Source organism: Strigops habroptila, chromosome 12, assembly GCF_004027225.2.
Source record: "Strigops habroptila isolate Jane chromosome 12, bStrHab1.2.pri, whole genome shotgun sequence".
NCBI classification, from domain to species: Eukaryota; Metazoa; Chordata; class Aves; order Psittaciformes; family Psittacidae; genus Strigops; species Strigops habroptila.
Genome location: NC_044288.2, coordinates 4,792,440 through 4,820,346, shown reverse-complemented (window position 1 = coordinate 4,820,346; position 27,907 = coordinate 4,792,440). Strand labels below are relative to the sequence as shown.

The 27,907-nt window shown below is 45.9% G+C and overlaps 3 protein-coding genes across 8 annotated transcripts; 1 reads left to right on the top strand and 2 right to left on the bottom strand.

Annotated features, from left to right (window-relative positions):
• Positions 1-526: 526 nt before the first annotated feature.
• On the bottom strand, positions 527-6,579 carry MYCBP (MYC binding protein). Of its 2 annotated transcripts, XR_003994068.1 has the most exons (6): positions 6,389-6,492; positions 6,101-6,173; positions 4,477-4,525; positions 2,998-3,127; positions 2,023-2,106; positions 527-813 (listed from the first exon to the last, which is right to left on the bottom strand). XR_003994068.1 is itself a non-coding variant. In XM_030503623.1 (5 exons), the coding sequence occupies exons 1-5, from the start codon at positions 6,401-6,403 to the stop codon at positions 769-771; spliced, it is 312 nt and encodes a 103-aa protein (XP_030359483.1). In that variant the 5' UTR covers positions 6,404-6,579; the 3' UTR covers positions 717-768. The 2 variants fall into 2 exon arrangements, 1 of the variants encoding a protein (XP_030359483.1); XM_030503623.1 differs by lacking the exon at positions 2,023-2,106 and having other exon boundaries at positions 717-813; positions 6,389-6,579.
• Positions 6,435-27,848, top strand: CEP85 (centrosomal protein 85). Of its 5 annotated transcripts, none has more exons than XM_030503617.1 (17): positions 6,435-6,696; positions 7,047-7,215; positions 14,680-15,089; positions 15,277-15,343; positions 16,438-16,509; positions 17,108-17,260; positions 19,403-20,130; positions 20,762-20,895; positions 21,492-21,609; positions 21,919-22,104; positions 22,470-22,622; positions 22,880-23,034; positions 23,502-23,622; positions 24,063-24,113; positions 24,200-24,307; positions 25,169-25,397; positions 25,682-27,848. In XM_030503617.1, exons 5-17 carry the CDS (start codon positions 16,455-16,457, stop codon positions 25,843-25,845), a joined length of 2,355 nt encoding a protein of 784 aa, XP_030359477.1. In that variant the 5' UTR covers positions 6,435-6,696; positions 7,047-7,215; positions 14,680-15,089; positions 15,277-15,343; positions 16,438-16,454; the 3' UTR covers positions 25,846-27,848. The 5 variants fall into 5 exon arrangements, with proteins under 5 accessions (XP_030359477.1, XP_030359476.1, XP_030359478.1 ...); XM_030503616.1 differs by having other exon boundaries at positions 15,183-15,343; XM_030503618.1 differs by lacking the exon at positions 15,277-15,343.
• On the bottom strand, positions 7,754-11,992 carry GJA9 (gap junction protein alpha 9). Its single transcript, XM_030503620.1, has 2 exons — positions 11,905-11,992; positions 7,754-11,125 (listed from the first exon to the last, which is right to left on the bottom strand). The coding sequence occupies exon 2, from the start codon at positions 11,102-11,104 to the stop codon at positions 9,542-9,544; it is 1,563 nt and encodes a 520-aa protein (XP_030359480.1). The 5' UTR covers positions 11,105-11,125; positions 11,905-11,992; the 3' UTR covers positions 7,754-9,541.
• Positions 27,849-27,907: the final 59 nt, after the last annotated feature.

Here is a 27,907-nt window from a genome sequence, read left to right as displayed (position 1 = left end):
AAATGCAGCTCTTCAAAAGGTACATTTTGATTTTCTTTTCCACATTAGATGAATCTGAAAACAGAACTCCCCACGTTGTATTTAACATGTGCCACTAATTACACAGGACATCCATTACGAGTAACAAGGTTTTATTCTGTTCAGAACCGTCCAGGTGGATCTGGATCAAATCCCCAGGGTTAGAGACATGAACTGCATGGAGACACGTACACCTCATGCAAATTCAAGTGCAAGTTCAGCAGGTACTGCACCTCCAACGCTGTGCTATATCCACCACTTAGCACAACTCCACTCACTCCTTTCATGCCCCTCTGAGTAGTTAGTCACTCTATCAGCTTCAGCAGAAGCCCACCCTCAGTGCTGAGCACCAACTTGGAACGTACCTTGGAGGTCCTGCTTTAGTTCACAGCTGGTCCATCTGTGTCATGTCATCCCCTCCAGTTAAAAGAAAACCAAAGAGAGAGATCAGCACTTTAGCAGAGCCATTGACCACGAAGCAGAGTTTACACAAAGCTGGCAGGCTCAGTTACCTACACATTCATCACAACTCTCACCCTTCCTGAAGCACAGAAGCAAGAAAGTTGGCCAGTTTGCTTCAACTCATCTGCTGCTGCAGCTGCACACTCACAATAGTGCACCTTTTCTTTAAGATGATGAGGTAACAAAGTAGACATGCAGAGTTCACACACACACACACACACACAAAAAAAAGACTACAGTTCTCAGGAAGCCCTTTATTAAGTCAAGGTATTAAAGGAGGAACTACTGCTATTCACCAGGCATCTCTTCTTCAGGTGGTTCATACTGAGCCAGCTGTGGATTTAAAGAGAGGAGTTTAGTTAGCTGCAACATTTCAGAGACACTTTCCACATTCAGAAAGGTAGGAATACATCTGCTCTGGAAGCGCTCCATTTACTTGGGACATTTTAATCCACCTCTGACATTTATACAAGTCAGGCAACACAGTATCCCGTCCCTCAAAACATCAGCCTGCCACATTGTATAGCCATGAAGTTGTAGCAAGGGGGGTTTAAATACACTTTCAAGCATTTAGGTCTTGTTCTTCATTCCTCTCCCTTCCTCATTCTAGGTCTCATTAAGTACTTTTCATCTCAAATAGCAGCTGATGATGATCAGTGCCCTATAAGCTTTGATTTCACTGAAACACTCACTTATAGCAGCAGAACCAAACTAACATTTCCTGTCATCATTCCAGCTTTCACTGTGCTCTCTGGAGACTATGCCCAGGGAACTATCACCTTTACTTGTGAAGTTATTCCCAAAGAAATAGATGAAGGTGTTTACTTGACCTCAGTTACACTAAAGATTAACCAGTTCAAGCATTAGGACTGAATCTCAGTCCAGTTTCCTCAATGGAGATTCTTCCCCTCTCCTGCAAATTGTGGAGTAGGTAAAATTAAACAGAGTACATAAAAATTCAAATACCCCCATGTTCCTCATGGCAACTCTTACAGCAATGCCTCTGCCCCCAACAAGAACTGATAACACAGCATTCTTGTAGATTTAACCACAGAAGATGGCCAGTGCACAATCCAAAGTCAGTTTTCCTTTCCACAAAGGGCCTAACTATTGACTTCCTGCCCCCACCCCATCTGAATACCTGACATTCTGACCAATAAATGTAAGGAAAAGCACAGATCTGCACAGACCACCACCACCTATTTGGACACAATTCAAATTACCTCTAAATGCACAGTTAAAGGCACACATTTTGTGCTAGAGGACTGCTAAGCAGTAGTGTTCTCCCCGTGTTCTGTCCCTGGGAACTTCTACAGTATGTCACAATGGCAGGCAGAAGATGGTAGGGGAAAGAAAGGGAAAACCAAACACAAATACTGGAGAACACATGCAATAAGAGTTATCATTTGAAGGCTGAAGAAGGTGAAAGCACAAGTAAACCCATGGTTATGGAAAGAGACTTTCCTGGAGCAAGTTTTGACTTTGTTAAAAGATTTCTTTAAACAACCACCCAGGTTACTCTGCTTTCATGTGACTACTTACTATGGGTTGCTTTAAGTCAGCTACACCAAGTGAACTGCTGGTCTATTGCTACTCCCCCTAAAACTCTGCTCTTTGCCATATTTCCTAGCAAGAAACAACAAATGTGGCTGTAAGGACTCACAGTGGGTAAGAGGAGGAGAATTACACAGAGACGGCAAGAGGGCACTCCAGATGAGAAATACAAAGAGGTAATGCCCAACATTCCCTTCTCCCACAGCTAAGGTCCCTAAACATAGGGCTGTTTACATGTAAGAGCCATCCTCTGCCAACAAACGCATGGAAACCTGTTGCAGCACATAAGCTACTAGCTTAAGGTTCTCCTTCAGTGTTGTTGGGTTTACAGGCAGTGCCCTCTCCTAAGGGGAAGCTGTTCACACCTCAGAGCCTTTCCAGCCAGCCTGGAGACCCATTACAGGAGGGCTCTGCCTTAGTTAACACTTGAGAGCCAGCGTAGTTGCAGCCAGAGGAACAGCAGGTTGGTTCAGCTGAAAGGTGGAAGTGAGTGTTCCACGTGGATACAAGTGCCTCCACCGGTGACATCCTGCCACGTGCAAGTCTGTGCCAGGCCACACAAACCATCATGGAATATTCCTCCTTCGGTTTGCCTTTTGAAAGCCTTTATGATAGATAAATTAGGTTCTTTCTCAAAACACTTGTCTGATATTATGTAGCTCATGCTTCCACGACTTAAACACATCCACAAAGGACTGAACAAACACATGGGATTAGCCTTAATACACACTTCCACCAAGTAATAAAATCCCTGGTTTTGCAATACTGTTCCATGTTAGAGAATACAAGAAGTATCCCATAAAAAAATAATCTTTACTACAATGAATTTATCAACATTCCTCAGCCTACACAATGCAACAACACTCATCAGTTACTCTAATAGAAGCAGGACAGTAGAAGTATTAAAGTACTCTTCTTGTGGTGGGATGTGGAACTACTGAGGGACACCAAGTAGATTTGTACCTTGGCTTTCAGGTTTTTATTTTCTTCCAACACAGCTTCGTATTTCTCTTTCATCTCTGCCACTTCCAAGCGAAGTGCCTCTATTTCTGGATTCTCAGGAGCTAAAGCTCCCAGATGATGCTTCAGAAAGCTGATATTTAGACGTTAAGTATTTCTTCAGTTAAATAACATAACCACATTTTAATTTTCATACTTATGAAGTTAGTGCTGCAATACCCATGAGCAAAATTGCATTAAAACGCTGAAAGTTACTCCAGTGGTTTTCATCCTCCAGGATGAAGTTGCAAAAATAAGAAAGTTTGTCAAGTTCATTAGTGTTATTCCTTAAAGAAAAGAAAAAGAAAACAAGACATCAGCATACACAGGACAAATTCTCATGTTTTACTGCACCGGCCTCTTCTTTTCCTCTCTGAAATGGAGACGTTTTGAAGAGTTAAAAGGGATACCAAAAACCAGAAGCAATAGCCAAACAGGGCAGCTGCTTAAAACCAGCAAGAAACCAAAGATGTTATTTTTTCCCCCCTCTTGCATTAATTAAAAAACAAAGCAGCAGCCAACTTCAGAAACCACAGGCCCTGTGATTACTCAAATCTAATGCTGCAGGTCTAAGGCATCCTGTAATGGTCTTGTCCTGGGTTCAGCTGTAGCTGTTATTTTTCTCCTTCTTAGTAGCTGGTGCAGTGCTGTGGTTTTGACTTTAGTCTGAGAACAACGCTGATAACACACCGATGGTTTTAGTTGTTCCTAAGTGATGTTTACTCCAATCAAGGACTTTTCAGTCTCATGCTCTGCCAGTGAGGAGGAGCACAGGAAGCAGAGACAGGACATCTGACCCAAACTAGCCAAAGGGGTATTCCATACCATGGCACGTCATGCCCAGGATAGAAACTGGGGGGAGTTACCCAGAAGGCCCAGATCACTGCTCGGGTCAGGCTGGGTATCAGCCAGTGGGTGCTGAGCAATTGTATTGTGCATCACTTGTGTTCATTGTTTTCTTTTCCTTTTCCCCTTTTAGTTTTATATTCTCTCCCCTTGTTATTTCCCTTATCGTTATTATCATTGGTGGTAGCATTAGGGGTTTTGTATTATACCTTATTTACTGGACTGCTCTTATCTCAACCCATGGGAGTTACATTCTGTCGATTCTCCTCCCCATCCCTCCGGGAGCTGGGGGGGGAGAAGTGGGGGGAATGAGCAAGCGGCTGCGTGGTTCCGAGTTACTGGCTGGGTTTAAACCACAACAGGTCTCTAACTTATCTTTATAGTTGCTGGCACACTGATAGACACACTTCTCTCGCATCCTGTCAGGCTTCCTGTTCGCTTGGAAGAATGCAGTTAGCAGCCAAAATGCAGCCAGAAAAGCCACGTTCCCCATGTAAGTCTCTGAAGGAGCCTCTCCAGCTCACCTATGGGTCAGAAGCGGTACCGCTGTTCGGTCTGAAGTCTCTATGAACAGTTAGCAGAAGAGAAAAAGGATACTCCAGTGCACTATTTGGTTTCTCTGGCTCTTCATATAAGGCTACCAACACTGCAAATAGAAAATATTCAACAATTGCAACAACTCCATGCAATTCTAAGTTTTTAAGCCACGTCCCAGCAGTCAGAAGGCACACGAGCTGCAATGCCACATTCACAGCACGTTGTCCTAAGTAGCAAGATTTTCACCTATATACTTTGATATAAATAGATCTGCTGTATAGGAGGGAACAGAGCATCCCACCCAGTGACAGCAGGACAGAAGATGTATTGATCCCCTGACCCCAGTCTTTGGCTATTCTAGCATAAAACAGCCTGGACAATGTTTATATAGTCCACACAACCATAGTGTTGGCTTTCATCAGCAGTTTTAAGTCTTTAAATGTTTTGGGACTCTCCCTTCATAAACCATTACTTCCACTTCAGCTTTGAACCACGGGACATCGTCAGCACTTCCACATCTTCCAGCATAAAAGCAAACCTCCATTGAACACCTACAGTTACAAAACTAACTGGCTGCTCTTGATGCTTGTGACATTGAATCTTTACGGATGGGGGTCAGACACAAGCAGTAGAACCCTAACAGCTTGACTAAAACCGACAGAGCCAGACAGCAACTCCACATCTGGAAAACTCAGTCCAAGTTCTGAACTTTTATGTATCTTTGAATCTTCTGAGTATTTCCAAATACTCAAAGTCCCCACGCTTAACCACTCCCTCCTCCCCACAGGGGCACATGTGTGGCTATAGAAAACATCTGCTTTCATCAATACTTAGATGCCCTTCTCCCAGTTTCAGATGTCCAAACTGCTCAGCCAAATTGGTTTTAAGCCAACCACTTCTGTGAAAAACAAGATTAGGATGCCCTGCTGCTTGGCAGACCTCATTTTGCCATCCCACAGGATGCTCGGTATTGTGATAAGAGAAATCAAATGGTACCCACAGGCCAGATCAAGAGTCTTAGTATGGCACTTATTCACTTAACATCCTAAATCTGCTGCTCCCTCTTTAAATAGCATGCTTTCCAAGCAAAGAATATTAACAGACTTTTCTCCGCATACTATTGGAAGGCTCTCAAAAAGGCTTCAGAAGGATTTAAAAGACACTAAGCCATAGAGAAAGCCAAAATAGGCATCAAGTTTGGCACCATCATTTCCCCATTGTGCTGTAGGGTCACTCTCACAGGTTCAGTAGTTTCAGGAGAAGCACTAAGCTCTAGTCAGGGATGGATCTTGTTAAACAAAGTGGTTTTAAGAGCACATTTGCTGTTATTTCACCTCAAGAATTTACTTTGTCTGGAGTTGTCTGGCTGAATAACAGCCTCCAAACAACACAGCTGTGCCCAAAAGCGAGCAGAGAAGAGCACTTCGGCTGGACAAGAGGTCTCCAACACACCCCGTAAGAGGTAAGGAGCCGCCTTCCCCTTCCTCACACCTCTCCCGTTCCACATGCGGCTCCTATCAACGGACCGACCCGCACACCACGAACCTCCGCACCCAACAAGGGCCTCGCTCCCCAGGGCCGGACCCAGCGAGGGGAAACCGCGACGGGAGCGGGGGGAGAGCCCGAGGGCGGCCCTCACCGCGGCGGGGAGCGGAACTGGCCGGCGCGGGCCGCAGAGACTTACCCTTGGTGAGCGCGTCCAGCACCCCCGCCTTCTCCAGGTACCGGCGGAACTGCTCCCGCTTGGAGTCCTCGGCCTGAGGGAGGACGCCCACACGGTCAGAGCGGCGGCGTTTCCCCCCGCACCTCAGCTAACGGAGGCGGCTCGTTGTGGCCGGCCCGGCTCCCCCCTCACCGCGGCGGAAGGGGACGCGGAGGGCCGGGCCAGTGCCATCCCGCGGCCGGTCCCTTTACCCCGCGCTGAGCGGCGGGACCGGGCCGCGCCATCCCCGCAGGCTCGCTCCGCTCCTACCTTGTAATGCGCCATCGACCCCTCAGCGCGCCTGCGCGCGCCCTGCGCGCCTGCGCTTTTCACGGCGCCGGGCGCTTCCCCGCGGTTACCATAGCGACCGAACGGCCGCAACGCCCGCGGCCCGGCCCCGCGGCACCTCCTCCGGGCCGGCACAGGCCGCACCCGGCGGGTCCGGGCGTGAGGGCGCGGTGCCGGTGTCGTCCCCAAAGAGGGATCGTTACACGCCGATAGGCACGGCGCCGAGGCGGTTCATCACCTGCCAGGGGCAGCTCCGCAAAGCTGGCACGTCTGAGCCTTGCATACATCAGGTTATGAATGTTTCAGAGGATAAAAAAAATGCTTTTCACTGGTCGGAAGTTATCAAATATATCATTAATTAATACTCTGTCTTCCACTGGGTAAATTGTGCTTGCTTGCCATGTAAATTAGCATGTGAAGGTGCAGGGGGTTAAGCTTTTTTGGTCCTGAGTTGAGTCAGTGGTCACCCTTTAACCCAATCACCACCACTGCTTGTTGACTGCCTGCTTTTCTAGTCCTTGTTTTGTTTTCAGCATCTTCTGCTGCTGATGTCCTCCTTTTATCAGTCCTTTAGCCTTCTTCCAAGGTTAAGGTAAGTCGATAAGGACTGTATGGCTTATACAAAGTCTTCTTTCTCCAGGTGATGGTGTTAATCAAGCCAGACACCGTTATCACCATGGCAAAGTCCATTTGTGATGTACATCACCAGAGCAGCAGTCATCCAGACCACGGGGAGATGGGATGTCCGAGCATTCACCATATCCCCGAGCAGTGAAGTACCACCTGGAATCGCAGCTTTCGGCTTTCAGGTCAGTTAACTCGGGGCTTGGGTAGTACCTGGACCTCACTAAAACTGTCCAGAGTAGAAAGTTGCTGCAGCTGCAGAGTTGCCTTCCCAAGGGGCTCCTGAAAGTTTTATGTCGCAACATTTTGCATCAAAAAGAAAGTCTTTAACCTCTGCCTGTTACAAAAAATGGAAGCGGTTATACCGGTTTGTTTTTGTGGAACGCTGTGGTATTTACTGACTGGTCAAATCTGTTTGTTATAAAAATAGAAAGTAAAAGAACCAATGGAATAATCTTGCAATGTTAGGGTCCTTTCAGACGTTTTCTGCACACTGTTCCTGCAGTGTCTGCAGTTTTCAGTGGAATTAAGTCACGCTTTTCTGTTGGGAAGGTGCTGTGATGAAATAGATTGTTTGACCTATGTCCACAAAAACAGTGAATAAAAATCCTCTGATTTGAAAACCAAATTGTTTTGTATCTCATCTTGAACCATCAGAAATGCAAATGTCATATCCCATAGGTGAACATCTAAATGCTACTTCTCTATTATTTAGACAGCAGGAGCAGAGTGCATTTAATACAAGGTTTTTTATTACAGAGACATTAAATGCCAAACATGCATTATTAGCACAGTTATCACCTGCAGAAACTTACACATTGAGAAGTGCAAGAATTAAAGCCACAGTAGTAGAATTAACTCAGCTAAATCACACTATACATATATACATATACACTGTATAATAAATTGCTGTGTATTATACAATGTTAAATTTTACCATGTAAGCAGAATTACCTAGGCTGTATGTTTACATGTAGAGCAACACTAGAGGTGAGAAGAATAGCTGCCGGGGAAAAACAGCAAAGTTTTAGTAGTATTAATGTGTATTTCTTATGTGGACAGAGCCAAATTAATGCTGCTGCAAGCAAGAGAGACTTTTAGGTTTTCTGGCTCCTTTTTTTCCCTAATACTGTACAGCCTTTGGCCAATCTAAACCATGGCTGGCTCATAAGCTTAATGATAACACATATTTATATCACATAATGATAACGCACATTAAGAATTTCATGATGCCATAATATCATGATGCTACACCTCACATATTATCTTTCCAGCACACGTACAGTAAGTCAAAAGCCACACGGCACACACTGCTGCATCCCAGATGTGCCACCTCGCCAAGGACTTGCAGCCTGTCAGTGCTGAGGCACTCGAGTAAATGTATTTCATTCATAGATGTATCGATTACAAAGGTAACACAGTATTTTGTTTGTCTTTCCATGCATTCCATGGAACTTGCCTGGAGCAGCAAGTGGATGAATGTCCTTTATTTGTTCTGTTACCTCCATAAAAAGCATAAACAGCTCCTTCTAAACAATTATAAGCATTCTTCAATTTAAAAGCTTGTCAGAATTTAGGGAACAGACAGACAGAAAAGGAGTAATTCTACAGTTTGATAAACCTTTTATATGTTTTTTGACATAGTAACTGAAAATAGGAAGGTATTACCATTTTCTTCCCCATAGTAAGTCTGGTTTGTGAAATCCAAAGTTCCTCATTAATAAATTTCAGTAACTTGTTTGCTGATTAAAAAGAAAAGAAAAAGATAACTTCTTAGTCTTATGCAAAATCTCACAATTAACGCTCACAACTCATCTGGAATTTATGGTGCTTGAAAACTGTAATAGTGTATTCAATGTTAACAGAGATTCACTCTGATTTTTCTGCTGAGGAAGTCGATAGTGATACACTGAAAAGAGTGTACTGAGGTGTCCAAGAATTAGTGATACATGTATCAAATGTTTTGTTCTTTTTGTATTTAACACAGTTCAAACAGGAGTATGTTTGACCTTCTGCTTTCAGACAGCAATCAAATGCCTGTGTGAATTCTCAGGGAGATTAAGCAGAACTATATTTACTGATAATGAATTTCTCCTGAGAGCACCAGTGCTGTCTTCAGCCTCATTTCATTTATTGGTCTTTGTAAAGTACACTGTTAGACTGTAAATTTTGTCTTCTAGTTTTATTCAGTTTAAATAGTATTAGCTGTGATTTTATGTCTGACTTTTCCTAACATGTGGACTACATGATGTGTGTTTCCCTTTGGAGCTGGAAGGGTAGTGCAGAAGTTTATATGCTGAGGTCTAAGCCACTGTTTTCATTACAAAGGAAGTAAAGAGCCTGTTTAAAAGTTACTCAGCTAAGATTCAAAGGGCTACACAACTTCTCTAGCTAGATGGAACAACTGTTACAAGCTCAATAATTTAGCTACTCTTATACACGGGTCTTGCTTGCGTCTCAATGGTCAGTAATCACCCAGCACTGACCAGTGTGACTGCGGGTTAACTGGTGCTATATCTGCAGATCAGTGGGTGCTCGCCTGCTGCTGGCGCTGCTTGACATCGACACTTGTCTAGACAGGGAGAAAGGCTTAGGGCTGTCACAGGTTCTACTTTGTTTAGATCCTGAGCTCACCTCCCCTGTAGAGTCAGGAGTGTCTGGTCGGCTACACTTCTTTACATCAGCATTGCAAGGAGCTTGGGCTTTGTCTGCACTGAAACTGCTTTGTCTTCTGTTGCTGTTCTTTGGAAGAGAATTTGTAGAAGCTTCTGCACTCTCAAGCACTGCTGAGCAGTTCCAAGATGAACTGATTCCATGTTGTCTTCTGAAACCAGTAATAGGAAAAGTCGTGTGGGGTTGTAGCGAAGTTGGAGATGGCATTTCAGCACAGCTTCCCAAGCACATGCTTGAAGCTAGATCTGCATTCTGAGTAGCAACAAGGAAATGTTTCTTTTCAGCTTCTTTTTGCACATCATGTGCTTCTTTCCCAAGCTCTCCAAGCAAGCCTTCATTATTATTGGTGCTGGCACTTTGAGTCTGATTGCCTAAAGCATTTGTAGCTGGCCTCTTCTTTGGTGATTTGTTTTCCTGATTGCAATGAGTGTAATTGCTGCTGCTTTCTGTACGGTTGTTTGGCATAGGCTGAAACATGGGAGGAGCATTCAGAAGCGGGTAGACAGCGGTCCCAGTTTGCTTTTCCATTAAAAAGGTATAACCACTAAGTGCAGAAGGAAGAGTTTTTTGAGGGGTGGTGGATATTCCCAAAGAAGAGTGTGGTATCACAGAGTGCTTCTTAGATTTGTTTATGTTGAAATTTTCAGGGTCATCCTTGGTTTTACTCTGCCCACAAAGTCCCATTTTGATCTTTCGGAATCCCAGGTGGACAATTTCTAGGATATTTAGAAGCAATGATACAGTTGCTATTGATTGCATGAATAAAATGAACACTGTCTTTTCTGTTGGTCTAGACACAAAGCAGTCAACTGTGTTTGGACAAGGATCTCTCTGACATTTATAAAGGGGATCTAGATGAAAGCCATAAAGAAGATACTGCCCAATCATAAACCCGACCTCCACTGCCGATCTTGTGAAAATATGTATCACATAAGTGCAGAGCAAAGAGCCTCTCAGGGGTGCTTTGTTCAGCTTCCTTTGATCCAGCTGCCGGAGTTCTCTCTCCAGCCTTTTCCTGTTTTCAGTCATTTCTAGTTCAGTGCTTTCGAGTTCCACCCTTACCTGAGCTTTCTTTTTTTGCCTCTCTTTCTCCAAGGCTCTCAGTCTGTATAAGGCATGTCCCATATACACCAAGGAAGGGGAAGACACAAATATAACTTGCAAGACCCAGTATCTTATGAGAGAGATGGGAAAGGCCTCATCATAGCACACGTTTCTGCAACCAGGTTGCTCAGTATTGCATATAAATTCAGACTGTTCATCATTCCAAACATCCTCAGTTGCCACTCCAAGGACAAGCATTCGAAATATGAAGAGGATCGTTAGCCAAATCTTTCCAATAATCGTGGAATGAATGTGGACCTCCTCTAATATGCCACCAAGGAAATTCCAGTCTCCCATGGTTATTCTGCCATCTTAACACTAAAACATAGGAGAGAAAAAAGCATCAAACAGTGAAGCTGGAGTCCTTCCTTCACACAGTGCGTGACCCACTGCTCGCTGAGAATCTGGGTGGTATTGCCTCCCATCTACAAGATGGAGAAATGCATCATCCACCCGTTTCTAATGTACCAGTAAAAGGCATCCTGATAAGCTCATCACTATGAAGTATTAAGCACCCTCAGTCTACCTCAGGGTGCCTGACTTGTAGGATTTTAAGAGCATTACGCAGTCTGTTTGAACCAACAGCAGCGTCAGAGCAGCGTGTTCCTATTTAGGACACTTCTGAAGGTAGAGGAATATTTCTCAGTCCTCCTTTTCGGATGTTCCAAGCCCCACATCACAGCTGAAGGTACAGTGATGTCCAATGACTCTCTGCAGCAAAAATTGGTTATACAAAAGAACTCAAGAGGGAATAAACCGTCTTATTCAACAGAATTCAATAATACTAAAAATAGAATAATCTGGTTATTTTAATTATACAGTTTTTTAGGATAAAGATGTTTTAACACCACTAAAACCAGTGTTTTCTGTTCAAGTGGGATTCATTTTCACCCTATAGAACAGGAGTGTTAAGAAATCAAATGGAAGTTGCAGTCTTACAGCTGCAATGCCAATGACTATAGAGGCAACTTTATGCTAAGGCAGTCTATCAAACCTGAACATACTCTTGCAAATTGCTGTACAAATGGGCAGCAAGTTGAACATCTTTTAAAGATAAAGAAATCAAAAAGAAATGGCAAATTAAAATGAACACATACCTTTCTTTCCAAAAATGTGTAAAATTACAGACCTGCAGCATCCAATGACCCGTTACAGCCGCTGCCATCTTCCCTCCCTGTGAGGAAATTTCACATTATAAGCAGTTTACTTTGCTGCAGGAGCCAGTGCTGGAGCACAAGCTTTGACACATGGAGTTTATATTTGCTAGGGATGGAGGGAGGAGAAAATCAATCTGTGTTCAGTCTGCTGCTGCTCCAAGCCTAATTTAACTATGACCAATGAAAGAATCTCCTTTAAAAAAGCTCGAAATGAAAAATCTGCAGTTCTAAGTTCCTTCAGATTATTTTCCCTTTCACCTCTCCAGCACCTTCCAAGTTTTAAAAACAACCTGAACCTCAGACAAACAGAAGAAAACTTTCTGACTAAGTTTTTGTGTCCCTAGCTCAGTCGCAGAACCACTCGGCTTGCCTGTGCAGAGTGAAGAAGGTAAATTCTCCCAAACACCATCACTGTAAATCTCTGCAGACAGTCGGTTCTCCTGGAGCTGCTCAGCACCACACTCCTCGTGTAAAAACCCAATAGTAGCACTTTCATCCCCTACAAACTCATTTTCTCTTCATAGACAGCATCTCTCTTTATATCCTTCAGTTCTGCACCTCTCGTTTATTCTCCTTGTGCCATCTCACTTGTCACACTGATGACTTTAAAACACACCATTTTCCCCATCCGTATAATTCAGTATTTCTTTTTAGGAGTAAGCCATTATCATTCCAGTCTAAGTGTTTGTGTTAGAAGGGACCTTAAAATACCACTTAGTCCAAATCCCTGCCACAGACCTTCCACTAGACCAGGTTGCTCAAAACACCATCCGACCTGAGTTTGAACACTTCCAGTGATGGAGCATTCACAAGTTCTCTGACAACCCGTGCCTCACCACCCTCATTCCTTTGCTTACCTAAAGATTCTAAGAGTAAATACCATTTTAAGAAGTCCGCCTGGCACTGGGGGATAGATCCCAGTTTATAAGCAGAGCTCATGCACAAAAAATTCTTTCAGAGAGCTTCAAATCTGCTTGAATTGATTTTTCAGCCCATTGGACTGCTCTGGTGCATCTGGTGGACCAATGGTGAGCTGGAGAATACCCTTTCAAACACTATAAACTTTAGGAAATGCTGCAAAAATGTTGGCAAGAGGGGAGGGAAAGAGACTTTTTTCCTTTAGAAAAGGAAAGTTGAGGAAAGAAATATGCTTGTTTTGTTTGGAGCCAGCATTAGCAGTGCAATGGCATGCCTGCTATTAATGTCTAACTCCCCCTCTAGGACTGATAGGAGTTGAGTGTATCTAGCACTATAGAGCTCTTTCAGATGATTCTCCTCAGTGCCCTGCCAATGTATATTCCTGATCCAAGTGTCCTGCATGGGATAAATAAACTTCCTCTGCTGAGAACTCTACAAAGCTAATCATTACCTTCTAATTTTGGTGCTGAGGATCAGTCGATAGGTCACGTCCGATTTCATAGTTAAATGTCAGCTTGCCTGGAAGTATTCGATCATTTCGACAAGCCAGCGACCTACAGCAGCCTGTTAAGTACTTCCAGCAGGTTTCTAAATGTCTGTCTTTTCTATGGAGTACTTCAAGCAGGTTTTTAAACATGTTTCTGCTATTGCTGAAAAATATTCCAAGTCCACTGAAGTGGTCCACAGCCCCCCCCACCTCCTGCAAAGATGCTGCAGCTTTGTTTGAACATCCAAAGTGTTTGCTGAGACTGAACTATGGTGGCTGGGGAGCTGCTTGTTCTGTAAAAGATGTCAAGACAAACATTTAATGACCTGCACATAATGTCCTGGGCTGCGTTAGCTCATTGAAAATGGTATTTCAGTCAAGTGACAACTTGACAAGTTGGGAGGAAAAATGAATTCAAGCACCACTGACAATCTTATAGCGCCAGTGCTGCTCTTTATCATAGGCCAAGCATTTTGCAGATGTGACTACACAAACTGTCATACCAACATTCAGTGTTTAGTAACAAAATACTTAGTGATATAAGGAGAGAACACTCATTTTTCCACAAGGTCTAGAAGCAACATCACTGGGTTTTCATCGATGGATATTTGCTGCAAAACAGCCCCCAGACTTTAACAACTCTATTATATTTTCTTAGCTTGGGGTCAAACACCACAGAAATCATTCAATCATGGAAATATTCTATGAATATCAACACCTTTTCATCCCTACTCATCAATAACACGCACTTTATGTGTACCATTGATTTTTCTACTCTACTGTATTTGTCTGACCTGCAATGGCCAGCTAGATAACTAGAGGCACAAACATGAGGGATGTGTCCTACAGGCTTTCAGGGTAACATGGACTCACTGCCATAGTTTCCTTTCAGTAGTGACATTAGGATCACAAATGCTAAACTGCAATAATGACAAATTTGGACCTTCATACCCAATATCGTCTTCAGGACCACCAGCACTACTGTGTTTGAAGGCAGACCAGAGGCAGAGTGAGGCACACACTCTTCCTGTCCATCTGTTTTCTGTGCTGGTTATAGATTCCCTTTTGATTACAAAGATACACATCCAAACCAGTAGGTGCAGATTTAGGAAGATGCCCTTGCATTTGTCCATAAGTTTAAGGGTGGAGAGATTTGGGGGCACTAAATAGCTATTTTTAAGCTTACATAAAAGCATTTCCACTTAGGACTTCCCTTTTCCCTGCTTTGTCAGGTTAAAGCCATTCCCCTTGTCCTGTCCCTACAGGCGCTCGTCCAAAGCCCCTCTCCAGCTTTCCTGTCGCCCCTTTAGGCACTGGAATGCTCTCAGGAAGCGCAAAACCAAAACCCGCGACACCGAGGAGACCGAGCGGAACGGTGAGAACCGGCTGTAACGTGTAAAACACCCCGAGCAAGCCGGAACCCGCAGTAGCCCCGCACCACCCCAGCGCGGAGGACACCGCGCTACCAGCGGTCGGAGCTGCGCAGGCGCGGCAGAACGGCCACCGCCGGCTGCGGACACTGCTCCTCCGCTGAGCTGAGGGGCGGGGATCAGCGTCCTGGCGAGCCAATGAGCGACCCGCAGGGGCGGGGTCGGCACTCCCGATAGGCTGCGGGGCAGCGAGGGGCGGGGCTCCGTCGGTTTCCCTCTGGTGCTCCCCGCGCTTCCCGCCCCCTGGCTGTAACGGTCGCGGGGCGGCGCGGGCAGCGCGGCGGAGGCAGGTGAGGGGCCCGGAGCTGTCCCGCTGCCGGCACCGCGGGGCGGGCCTCGGTCTGGGGCCCCCTCGGTCAAACCACCCCGCCTTCCCCCCCCAGCCCCTCAAGGGACCGGTTCCGTTCCCCGGACCCCTCAGGGACGGCCTTCCCCTCTCTCCACCCAAATCACTGTTCTCCCCGTCTCCTTCTGGAGGGTGAAGAGTTTCCCCCCGCAGCCTGGCTTCACATCACGTCCTCTCCAAGCTCTCCCCTTCCACCGGGTAAAGTGCTGCTCTCCCTCTTCGTGACCCACCTCTCCCTTCCTACCCCCTCCCTGTGCCCGCTGCCCAGGGCGTGCGCTGTGGGGTGGGTGCTGGGTGCGGTGGGAACGCTTTGCTTGCTTTGTCTGTCTTATTTCAAGAGCCACGCTTGATTTTCCCTGCTGTAACTGTCTGTAGTGATGGAGACTGAGATTTAAACTCAGGAATTTCAGAAACATACCTAAATTAAACAAAATAAGCGCTACATTTAGCTAGAAGTGTTTTATTTCTTTGCTGAGTGAAATGCTGCTTTGTTAACCTATTGTATTCACAGTGCCTATCCTGTGTTGTAAAATCTGTGCCTGTTTTCTAAGAATTAATGGTTTCTGAGAGCTCTCTGACTCAGTTAAGCACAAATCTGTAGGAGTTGGCAATCGAGGATTTAGTATCTGACTGATGGAGTCAGGCTGATGGAGTGGAGAGTCTGATGTAGTGGAGATAGGCCTTGAATGTCCACAATAAGCCTGAGAGCTGCAAATCATAACTTGCATCATCAGTTAGGAAATTCACTGTCTGAAGTACTTGGATAAGCAGATAAATTAAACCAAAGCTGTAGATAGATAATGACTGCCATTTATGGAGCAGCAACATCAAGATGTGAATGGCTGCATTTCTGCCTGTAGTTGCTCAGTGACCTCTACAGAGGGCAGAAATGAACTGGTTTAGAGTTAAGACTTTTGAAAGGAAATTTTTAGTCTCTGTAGACATAAAGGCAGCGTGTAGGTACCATGGTGACTGATGCTCTATAAATAACCACGATGGGGATAACACATGCCCCAGTTGAAAGGAGCTGCTGAACTGCTGCAGACCTGGAGAATGTTGCGAACAGGAACTCTCCTCATTTCTCAGGCATGAAGAAAACCTACAGTAACTGCAAGGGCTTTTTTAAGGCCTCTGTGCTGTGGGGATGAAGCAGAGATACTCTTGGGAGGAGATGCTCATTAAATATGAAATACTGTGTTACTCTGAAGAGTAACTGATGTGTATGTACCCTTTGGTTAGTGGGAACGGGTTGGTTTACACTGACTTACTGATTTTTATGTGTTGTCCTGTAGTTCACTGGACAGATAAGATGGCTGCTCTGGAGAAACAGCCAGACCTGAGGCTGCAGCAGGACACTCCATCGGGTAAGGACAGTCCTTTCTTTAAAGCCCTGCTGCTGTCGGATCCTGTTTCAGCTTCCCTGAGGAGGCAGATGGCCTTGAGAAGAGTTCATTACCAGAAGCAGCTTTTTGGTTGAAAACAATGTCTTATTCCTGCCAAATAAAACAATTGCATCGCTATGCACAGGGAGAGAGTTGTTTGTTAACAAACCTATCTCTTGAATGATAAGTGATACATCTGGAAGAGTTCTTACCAGTTAATGTAAAAATGTATTTTTAACCAGTTTTGCTGTGGGCCAGTGCTGCTGCTCCTCTGTTTCATCTGAGCACCAGAGCATCAGCCGGGTGTAATATCACCAAACTCATCAATGGGAATATAATTTACTGCTTTTGCATACTGACTTCCATAACTAGATTGACTTTTTTCAGTCTCCTGTTGATGTTATTTGACTTCCCTGTGTTTGCTTCCACTTCCTTTTGCAAAAGAGATTTCTTTAGCAACAATACGGCGAGTCAAGCAAGGATGGGTTTGGGTAGAATGGGCAATTGGCTTAATTAGGTGTATTAAAAGGCTTTTCAGTCTGTTGGCTAAAACCTAAACATTCCTGCTTTTTCTCTCCAGATCCCAGTGCCAGTCAGAAGAGTCACTTCCTGGAGACTGACTGGAAAACACCCATGTTGTCTGTGAAGTTCCAGAGCCGTGTCAGCCGCAGCTCAAGTGTGGCTGACAGCGGGGATGGGGGCATTGGGACCTCCTGCTCAGACAGCACAGAAGGTGATGGTCAGCATGGGGTCACACAGGAACAGAGAGAGTTTCAAGCATTAAATAGCCTGATATTACTGAATCCTAGAATGTAAAACTTGGGAGAGAGCAGAATCTGCAATGATGTTTGGAGACTATTTCAAAACCAGGGCCTCAGCACACAGATATGCTGACTGAAATATAAACAAGTGATTAAGGGACTTGCTGTTTCTCTAAGCTGGTTTCGTTCTCTTCTAACTGTAGTAAGCATTTTGAACTGCCTAAAAGAGCCACCTTGTTTGATTTGCTGGTTCATACTGACCAAGTGATCTATCAGCAAGTGTGATGTGATTTCTTTCTTTTAAGAAATAATTTATAGGTGCCTCTAGAGCCTTCAGATCAGTGTGCCTTTGTGTCCTCAGTGCTAGAGCTGTGTGCTGCTCACTGAAGAAGGCTGCAGCCTGTCCCTCAGCTGAGGTGTGTTCTGTGAAATTGCTTGTCCCAGCAATCCTTTCCACCTGTATCTTCATCTTCATCCACAAAAGTGACATAAACCACTAGTGATTCACTGATCCTTCTTCCAGCAGTGAGGAAGTTTGTGGTGTTCTTTAAAATAATGTACTTTGTACATCCCTGTGTTTCACAAGCTGCTTCGGCAGCCGTAGATCTCAATAATGTGTGAGTTAAGGGTTTTTTAGAAGGTCTGGGTTGTGGAAATAGTGCTGGAAATATTACTAGAGCACATGTTTAAGTGTCCCCTTTAGTGCCTCTCAGGATAATAAAACATCCAAGGCATGGGAGATAATGATGGCCCTTTCAGAAATTGCCCTTTGGAATGTTTGTCATGCTGTTGCCTTGTTTGTAAGAGCTGCGGTTGAATTTCTGCCTGTCAGGTCCGTGTGTGTGTGTTGGAAATGTTGTGACAAGCCTCAGCACACTGAAGGAACCGATTGCAGCATCCACATGTGATGTGTTGCTCAGAGGGCTCGAGTTCCCGACAGTGATACTGGGATACAAATCCAGGGGCTGTAAAAGGAAATTGTCCTGTCCCTTCTGTTTGCTGAGGTGAATGTGCTTGTGACTGCTTGGTAGCAGGGTGTTCTCTGGAGTTCTAGACACAGCCAAGTAATGTCTGAGAGATTTCCCCCCTCCTGCTCATTTTATGAGGGGAGTATCTTGTGCCTTTACTGTGACAGTTTTCCTGCAGTTTGGTCTTTGCAGAATCTGGTTTCAGTCCTATTCAACTCGTAACCTTTTATTCCTTGTAGCAGTGCTTTGAGGTTACAAACAGGTGGAGGGTTGGTGTTGCAGTCTTGAGGTTGGATTAAAGAAACATCATAGGGGGTGGGCCTTTAGCCAAACGCATGAAGAAAACAAGCTCGTGTAGCTGGGAGAAGCCTGGAATTAGTGCAGTACACAACGTCTGGGGACCAGGAGTGGGAACAGGCACTTTGCTGTTTGCCTTTCTCAGTTCTTGCTGTTGCTGTATTGAAATCTGAGAGTTGCTAAGAATAACCCTGCACTTCCCCGTGGCCAGGTTTGGTGCCCGTCTGACACGACGGGCTCACGTTGGGGTGCGTGTGCCGAACTCGGTCTCGTTTCCTGTGGCAATAAGGCAGAGCCATTGCTCTAGCAAAAGCTCTTTTGCTGCAGTGTCCTGGAGGAGTTTGAAAGTCAACTGCTGGTGATCCAGCGTTCAGCTATGTCTGAAGCTCATCATGGGCTTAGTGAAGGCTCCAGTTAGCTTTGGTTACGGTTCAGAGTCGCTGAGCTGTGGGACGGGCAGAACAGAATCAAGGTCTCAGTGTTCAGCTGAGTAAGTTCCAGCCTTTTTATTCAATTTAAAGGACTTGATTTCTAAACCTATAGAAAGATAACCTTATTGACTTAAGGTTATACTAGAGTAGCTTAATAACAGGGGATTAAAAACGTGTGCTGAATTAAACTTGGATTCTCCCTGCAGTACGGTGGTAGGAAAATGTCAGCAGGCTCCTGAAACTTGTAATGAGGGGGAACATTGGTGTGCCTTAGTCTCGCTGCTGCTGCTTAGGAGGATGTGTTCAGGGGGAAAAGAGTCAGGTTTTTAAGTTCTTCTGGGAAGTTCAGCAGAGGAGTGGCTGTTCATGTTGGACTATTTTCAGGATTCTAATCAGAGCATCGTTCTTCTTTCCCCAGACTTTGGCAATTCCAGTAACGGTTCCTCATTCCAGCCCATCAAAGCCCAAGTGGCCATCCCAACAGCCCATGTCATGCCTTCTACATTGGGTGCCTCACCCTCCAAGCTGTGTCCTTCAGGAGACCAGAGCTGTTTACAGAATCCATCAAAACCTGCTATGCCAGGATCTGCTGGTTCTGAACACACAGGGCTCACGAGAAATGGAGATTTTAATTCTGGGAAGTCTTCTCAGGTGCCACCCAGGGATCTCTTGCACCTCTACAGGACTTCAGGGGAAAATGGGTTTGAGCAATCCTGGCATCCTGTTTCTGATCACATGAGAACAGAAGATACTTGGAAGTTTGACACCCCTGCCATTGAGCGCACCCTTAACCAGTCTCTCTTTCTGGATAATTTGTGCACTGACCCTCTGCACAGGTTCCAGAAGTTCAATCCAAACTCTGGGGCAGCTGAGGCAGGAAAGGACCATTATAAGGTGCTGCCAGAGAGTAAGCAGGCGACGGGGGCTAACGGTGTCTGTGAGCCCCAGGATGGAACGTGGCCGAGCGGGAACAGACTGATGCCAACAGGACTCCAGGCCAACAATTTCTATTCAAAGCCTGTAAGCCCTCCATCTCGAGCATGGATGCAGGAAGCCTGCACACTGCACCCACATGAGAGGGTCTGTGAGCTCAGTGCTTGGAAACAGCAGCTGGACAAAGTGCGATTGCAAGTAGAGCAAATGCAGGTAAGGAGCTGCTTGTGTGAATGTAGGAGCTTGGAACCCTTCGTGTTTAGTCATGAATTGTTGTTCCAGACTTACAAAGCAAGAAGGGAAAATGTCTCCTGCTTCTCCCTGTCTTACACCGAAAGTCTGTTAATGATCTGTTTTTACAGCATGTGGTGTCACAGGTATCATTTGACGTGCTGCTTACGGAGAGCAGCTCTGTATTATGTTACAGCACTGCACAACGGTTCAGATCAAGAGGGAAATATCCTGTCTGCTAGGAACTGTGAAGAAAAAGCATGCTGAGAAGTTCTTCACTTCTACAATAACTGTGTTCCTTATCTAGAGTTGGGAAACACTTATTTTGTTTAAAAAAGCTGCCTAAAACTAAGCAGTTTATGAGATGGAACCAGTTTGTTTATCCCACCAGCTGTACCCGAATGGAGACAAATTGTTTCCAGCGAGCTAAAATTATTTGTTAATCTCCAGTTGTGCTTGGGCAAAGTTACTTGTTCTTGGACATCGACGGAGCCTGAAATAGCTCCGTCCTGGCATGCAGATGAGCACACAGGGTGCAAAATAGCTCTAGCAGTGTTGCAGTTACCTCTGTGGAGCACAAACCTCTCCTTCCTCATCTTGTCTCCTCTTTCAGTTACAAAATGGAGGCGCCTGCCACCATCCCTCCATGTATTCTCCTTCACTGCCTACTCCTGATCCAGCTCAGTGGATCAATATCCTGAACTCCAATGAAAACCTGCTCAAGGAGAAAGAGCTCCTCATTGATAGGTGAGAGTTTGCTACTGACAGGTGGTGTAAGGGCTCCAGTGCATTTCCTTTTGGAAAGTGAGGGGTTTAAGAGCACCAAGGAAAGGTCATAGCTCAGGTTCCCTCTTGCCCAACTGAGCTTCTTTTGTTGCAAAGAGCAATATGATGACCTTTGAGAAGAACATATATTTTTCATGAGCTCTCCTCCCCTTCCTTTTGGAATTAGGATGATGATCCTGAAGGGATCTTCAGCATTTGGGCTGTAAATACTGTTTCTGGTTGCTCATTTGGAGTTCTCTGTCACTCACACAAGCTCCAGAACCAAGCCAGATCCTCCAAAGCATGGAAGGCTTCTGTGTTTTGTCTATAATCATTGCTGGGGGGGTGGCTTTGAAGGGAGGGAAGAAAAGTTAATACCAATTCTAAAAAACTTTGAAATGGATATCATGGAATCTTCCAGATAATTTCTCTGCAGGTCACTTCTGAGTTGCAGAGTTGTCTTTCTGGTCTGCTCATCCCTGTATGGAGCATTAGAGTTGTGGTGGCACTGTTCATGCTGTATTGCTCTCTGCTGTGCGTTTGAGGACAATGTGTTATCAGTTGGTTTTTTTTTACAGGCAAAGACAACACATATCACAGTTGGAGCAGAAGGTCAGGGAAAGTGAACTACAGGTTCACAGTGCCCTGCTTGGCTGTCCAGCAACCTGTGGAGACGTCTACATGTTGAGAATGCAGGTAATTGCATGCAGCAGGGTGTCAGTAAGAAATAGGTATTGAATCCAGTGGCCTTATCACTTCTTATTAGATGCTCCCTGAGTAGGAGGGCTAAGCAGAGTCAAGTGATCCTTTGTATGGGATCCCTATTACCTGTTTTTGAGATTTCAAGCCCTGAAGTACTATGGTTTGTTTAGAAGCTGTGCTAGTGAGGCGAACGCCTGACAGCACTGATGAATGCTGTTTCAGATACTGCAGTGTATGAGGGGGGCTGAGAACACAGCTCTGAGGCAGCACAGCTGCTTAGTGCCAGCTTGTCTCTGTTTGCAGGAGCTGCAGCGCGAGAACACATTTCTTCGAGCACAGTTCACAGAGAAGACTGAATCCCTCAGTAAGGAAAAGATTGAATTGGAGAGAAAACTGGCTGCTGCAGAGGTGGATGCAAAGCTGATCCGGGAGTCACTGAAAGAAACTATGCAGAAACATGCAGAGGAGTTAAAAAAACAGGAAGAAAGGGTATGATCCCATTGCTCTAGAGATGGGAAGGTGGTTTTGCTTTGAGAACCTAAACATCCATGTAGTGCCGAGATGAAAGCTTTTTGTGGCCATGTGTCATTGGAGGTATTTTCTGGTCTCCTTGTAGAGTACTTTGGATTATAAGCAAAAGCCCTTCCTCCTGCAGTTAGAAGTATTTCAGTACCTCCTCTTTTTAACCAGAGAGGAAGCCTATCTTTAGCTAAATGAGCAGAAATGCTGCTGGGTTAAGGTGATCTTGTGTTTTGGTGTTGAGTGCTGTACAAAAAGGTAAATGAGGCTTACACAGGACTGAAGAATGGACAAGACATTATATAAACTAAACTTGTTTATAACTGTCCCTGCAGGTAAAAGGAAGAGACAAACACATTAATAACCTTAAAAAGAAATGCCAGAAGGAATCTGAACAAAACAGAGAGAGACAACAGAGAATTGAGACCCTGGAACGATACCTGGCTGATCTACCAACCCTTGAGGACCACCAGAAACAGAGTCAGAAGGTAAAACTTCTGTTGAGTTGTGATGATAGCTCTTCATATACTTGCTCAGGTGACTTTTCTACAGCTGCAGTTTATCCCCTGTGCAGCTGCTTAAGTAAAGTTGTGGTCTGGCTTTTTTGGAGGAGGAATGTTCTGAGCTATAGCTGAGAATTATCACATAGGTACTAAAAATTGACATTGCAAATGTAGTTGAAACATGCTCCGTGTGGTAAAACCCCTGGGAGGTCTCTAGAATGTTATGATGGTCTTTGTTGCAGCTGAAGGAATCTGAACTGAAGAGTACTGCTATGCAAGAAACAGTGCTGGCACTGGAAACTGAGCTTGGAGATGTCCGGGCTGCTTTCAGGGAGCAAGAGGTGCAGCTAGAAACCCAAAAACACAAGGAGCTGGAGCTTCTTTCCACTGTGCGCAGGTAAAAAATCAGGAGGATTAGAACAAGCTTCCTCTTAGCACTGAAGTAATTGCTGCACAAGAGCAGTGATGATTCAGCACAGCCACTGCCCCTCCTGTCAGAACCTGGTTACCATGGATTTGTGATGATTGTGTGAGTGCTTGCCAAAACCACGCACCAGCAGTGGAGGGTGGGAGCAGAACCACATGCTGAAAGAAAGGGGGCCCCTGTTCTGTTACTTGGGTTTGTCTGTGTCCTCAGGTTATTGCTCTTATCAACCATAACTCCTTGCAAAATGGACCTACTTAATCTGCAATTGTTGTCTCTGCAAATGTGCCAATATCATGGGTAGGGCTGTGTCCAAGGAGGGAGACTTCTGTCATAGCCCTGGCAACACTGACACCTGAGATCAAAATCATTTGCCCCCTCATAGTGAGGGAACCACCCTAAATAAAGCTGGTTTTCCCATGGTGTTCTGCCAATTGCAGCTTGCAGGACAAGGTGCAGCAGTGTGTGAAGAATGCAGAGAGAGGAGCCCCTGCCCAGGATGGGGAGAGACAGAAGATAGAAAATGACTCTCTGAAGAAAGAATGTGACCGCCTCAGGAAGGTAACCGTGCCCCAACTGGGAATCACACATTTTTCCTTCCACTGAGTCACACCAGGCACTAAAAATGAAATCAGGGACTTTTGCAGTCACTGTTGTACTGCAGAAGCAGTTCCTGGAATTCCAGACTGAGGGGTTTTAGAAGCTGTTCTTGGTGTGATAACTATGCTTTCCTGCAGTTAACACTGGAGAGAAGTTGCAGAATGCAGAAGAGGGGAGAAGCAAACCATGTGGATGCAACTTGTCCTGTCTCTATTTAGCTGATACTTCTAATGGCACCTTTTATCAGGTGCCTTTCATCAGGGAATCCACTACTAACAGGAGCAGTGATAAAAGCAGTAAATGGACAGGAAAAGGGAGGAGGTGCTGTCCTACTGAAGGAGAAATCCTGGTGGAATTACTGTTTGTGTGGCCAGTTCTGATGCCTCTGCTTTTGATTCCAGATTGTGGACAAACAGCAGAAGGCGGCAGAGCAGTTGTCCTTGCAAGTAAAGGTGAGAGGTGACTGTGGAGGGACCTAGAACTTGAGAACCTGCTGTGATGTGAGTCAGACTGACTACTTACCCATGGTCTGTTCCAGAACCTGGAAGAACAGGTGACCCAGGAAGAGGGGACAAGCCAAGCTCTGAAAGAGGAGGCGGTGAGAAGAGAAAATGCCCTGCAGCAGCTCCGGGCCGCTGTGAAAGAGGTCAGAGCAGGAGTGTTGAGTGCCTGAGCATAGCAGCTGAATGAACGAGAAATTGTCTTTTAGCTAGGCCCTTAATTTGCAGTCAGCAACACAACCTCTCCTGCTTCCTGCTAGTCAGTTGCTCTGAAAGGAGCTCTTCTGTGTTCCAAAGCAGGAGGAGAAAGGCAGTTCCTGCCTTGGGAACTTCAGCCGGGGCTGTGGTGGAGGACGCTGAGTTTGCCAGCTGGGGGCAGCACGGCAGCGAGCGGGGCTCCAACCGGGCCTCACAGCCCTGGTTGAAGGGCAGGGCTGAGCCCCACTCTCCAGCCTGAAGGAAGCCAAGCACGATGGCAGCCGTTGAGGGAAGGCATGGCCGGTGTTGGAGTGAGCAGCTGATGCACAACCTCCTGGAAGCTTATTTTGTTGCATCGTGCCTCAGCAGGGATAGTGCAGTGTCATGGGGTGCTTCCTGTCTGAGCCAGGGAAGCCAAATTCTCAGACCTTAGAACAGAATCATAGAATCAACTCGGTTGGAAAAAGACCTTTAAGATCATCAAGTCCAACCATTAACCCAGCACTGCCAAGGCCACCACTGAACCATGTCACTAAGTGCCTCATCTATATGTTGGGAGTTTTCTTAACACTTCCAGGGATGGTGATTCCACCACTTCCCTAGGAAGCCTGTTCCAATGCCTGATCACCGTCTAGGTGGAGAATTTTTTCCTAATCCTTGTAGAACTGACTCTTGCTTATCTGGCAATAGTCTGGAGGGCTTGATATAAACCAGCTCCTCCCGCCATCACCGAGCAGTTGTGTTAAGTTGTTCTAAGTGTGCTAGTTCCAAACCAGGTGACCACTAACCTGCTGTGCCCATTTGTTCAGCTCTCAGTGCAGAACCAGGATCTCATTGAGAAGAACCTGACCCTTCAGGAGCGGCTCCGTCAGGCAGAGCTAACAACCCAGCCACTGCCAGCTGAGACAGCCCGCCTGGCCCAGGACCTGCACAGCGAGCTGGCCAGTTGTCTGCAGGATTTGCAGTCTGTCTACAGCATTGTCACTCAGAGGGCTCAGGGCAAGGATCCCAACCTCTCTCTGCTCCTGGGAATTCGCTGTAAGTAGGTGGAGTGATGATAGAGCAAACCCCTCAGTTCCTGTGCTGTGGTGGAATGAAACTCAAGTATAATATAGCACTTCTATAATATAGAAGTTCTCATCTTTCTCGGATTCTGAAACTTCTTTCTGTGGTTAGCCAGCTCTGAAGGTGCGTGCTGTAAGAACTAAATGTTAAGTAGCACCTCCTTTGCAAACATGCATGGGTTTTTCTGCTTCATTTGCAAATGTGTGAATCTTGGTCAGAACTACATGTTGAGGTGACTCCCTTCTCTGACTCCACAGCTGTGCAGTACTCTGCTAAGGAGAAGGATGACTTACTGAGCCCTGATGGACTTGCAAAGAAACTGGTGGAGGTAAAACAGCTTCACAAAGAGGTGGAGGACTTAAGGATGGCAATATCTGACAGATATGCTCAGGACATGGGAGACAACTGCATCACCCAGTAAAGAATACTCCCCAAAGTAAGACAGGAAATGAAGACTTGAAACTCTCAGGAGTCTAGAGCTCCTACAACTCAAAACCTATTCAGCACTTTACCATCCCTTTGCTCGGGTACAAGATGTGTGACTTATCCAATCCATGAGAATCCAGGGGGCTTGTTGCCAGAAGTGTTTAGCTGCCGAACTGGAATCATTCAGGGCTTTGGTGTCAGGCTTTGCAGTAGCTTTGATCTTGTGGAATGTGTTTATGCTGTGTTTGCTGGAGCTGGTGTGGTCTCTGATGCTGGGAGATGAATTCTGAATTGCCTTCCAGGCATGTCAAATGCTGAACATGCAAATGTGACAGTTAAAATCATCACTGAAAGGAAACATATGCCCTGGTCTTTCTGATAAATTCTCTGTGCAGATCCTGTGTCACTAGTAAGACCAGAGGATTATTGGAGTGTTCAGGGACTATCTGTGGAGCAGGACCTGCTTTCCTCAGGTAAACGCATCTAGAGTCTTTCAGTAGCCAAGAGGAGTTGGGGAATAAAGCAACACTAAAAGAAGACTCTGAAAATGCTCCCCTTGGGCACTGCTACCCCTGAAGCCTTAAGCCTTTTATCCCCCAAAATAGCACTCTGTTTGTGGGTATGATTCAGGCTGCAGAGGAAGCAGATTGATGCTGAAGTGCCTTAATGTTCTAGAGAAACCTCCTATCCCCACGCTAATGTATCTGCTGGCAGGGGGAGAAACTGCTGTTCCTTGTAGCAGCCTCTAGAACCATCCAGAGGCTCTGCACTCCAGGGGAGCTGCCCAGGGCAGTGGGGAGATGCACCTCTGCTTGGCCCTCAGCTTGCTAGGGACAAAGCCATTCCGGTCCTACCATGGCAGGATGGCACGGCTGGATCTGAGAGCTCTTCCTGCTGCCTGCAAGGCAGTGACTACTGGGGCTTTGTTGTAGCCATGCCCCTTGATCTCTGGGAACTTCCTGCTCCTCTGCTAAATGATGGGATTTCTAAATAAATCTGTATGGGATGTGATTTGCTTTATCACAACCCTCCTTAACCTAGTGACAGCTCTACAGCACTTGCTTGTCTCAATGCTGTGGTGCTGAGGGTGGAATTTTTTTTGTTTTCAGCTTAAGAGCAGGATAGTCAGTCAGTTGTACTACAGGAGAGAAAATACTGCTAAACTTCTGTTGGTTGCATGTTTCTTGGTTCACTTTGGGGCTGCAAGCCCGAGGTTTGGGAGAAAGGTTTTTGTTGTTCCTTTTTTCTTAAGACCAAATTTGTTTTGTTCTTAGTGTTTGGCCACCACGGGTGATGGTGGCAGAGAAGTGGTTAGTTTGCTGTCCTGAGCTACCCCCTGCATGGCACAGGGAGAGAGCACAGCAGCATCTGCCCTGTTCTTCCTGCATCTGGTGTATTACATTTCAGGCTGTGTCTGTTCCCAGGCTGCTGCTGCCAGGTACTGAGCTAAATGTGGGCCAAGGCTATTTCCTGCAGTCGTTTGTCCTGGCTGCTGGGAGCCCTCTAGGCACTGGGGTGCAGAGCAGCACCAGTCTGAGTTGCTCTCTCGGTAGGGTGCTGTTTGGCACCATCCCCTTTCCCCACTTTAGGGTGCAAGATCTAATTCCCAGGTGCTGTGCAGGGACACGTTTGCCCTCTGTCGTGGCTGAAACCAGCTCAGTTGATGCTCAGAGCCTCACGCCTGGCCCTGTCCCAGCAGCTGGGGGGACCCTGGCTTGTGTGTTCCTCTCTCTTCTTCCTGCAAAACTGGACCCATTTGGCTAAGACAGTGATTCTATCTGCTGTACACGCCTGCTGCTCTCCGTGCAGGGGTAATTCGGGGCCTCCTCTTTACAGAGCACCCCAGACAGGGGCAGCAGGACCACGTTCTCACCCTGTTTGCCTGTTTTCCTGCGTATCCCCCCGTCGCGTCGGGCGCTGTGTATTTCTACCGGCCTTTGTCTCACCCACTTGTTTGTACTGAGTGTTTTGAGTATAAAATAAAGCTGCTCTGCTCCACCCGTGCCAAGCGCTCCCGCTGCGGGGAAGGGGGGGTGCGGCGGTGGCTCCCCGGGGCC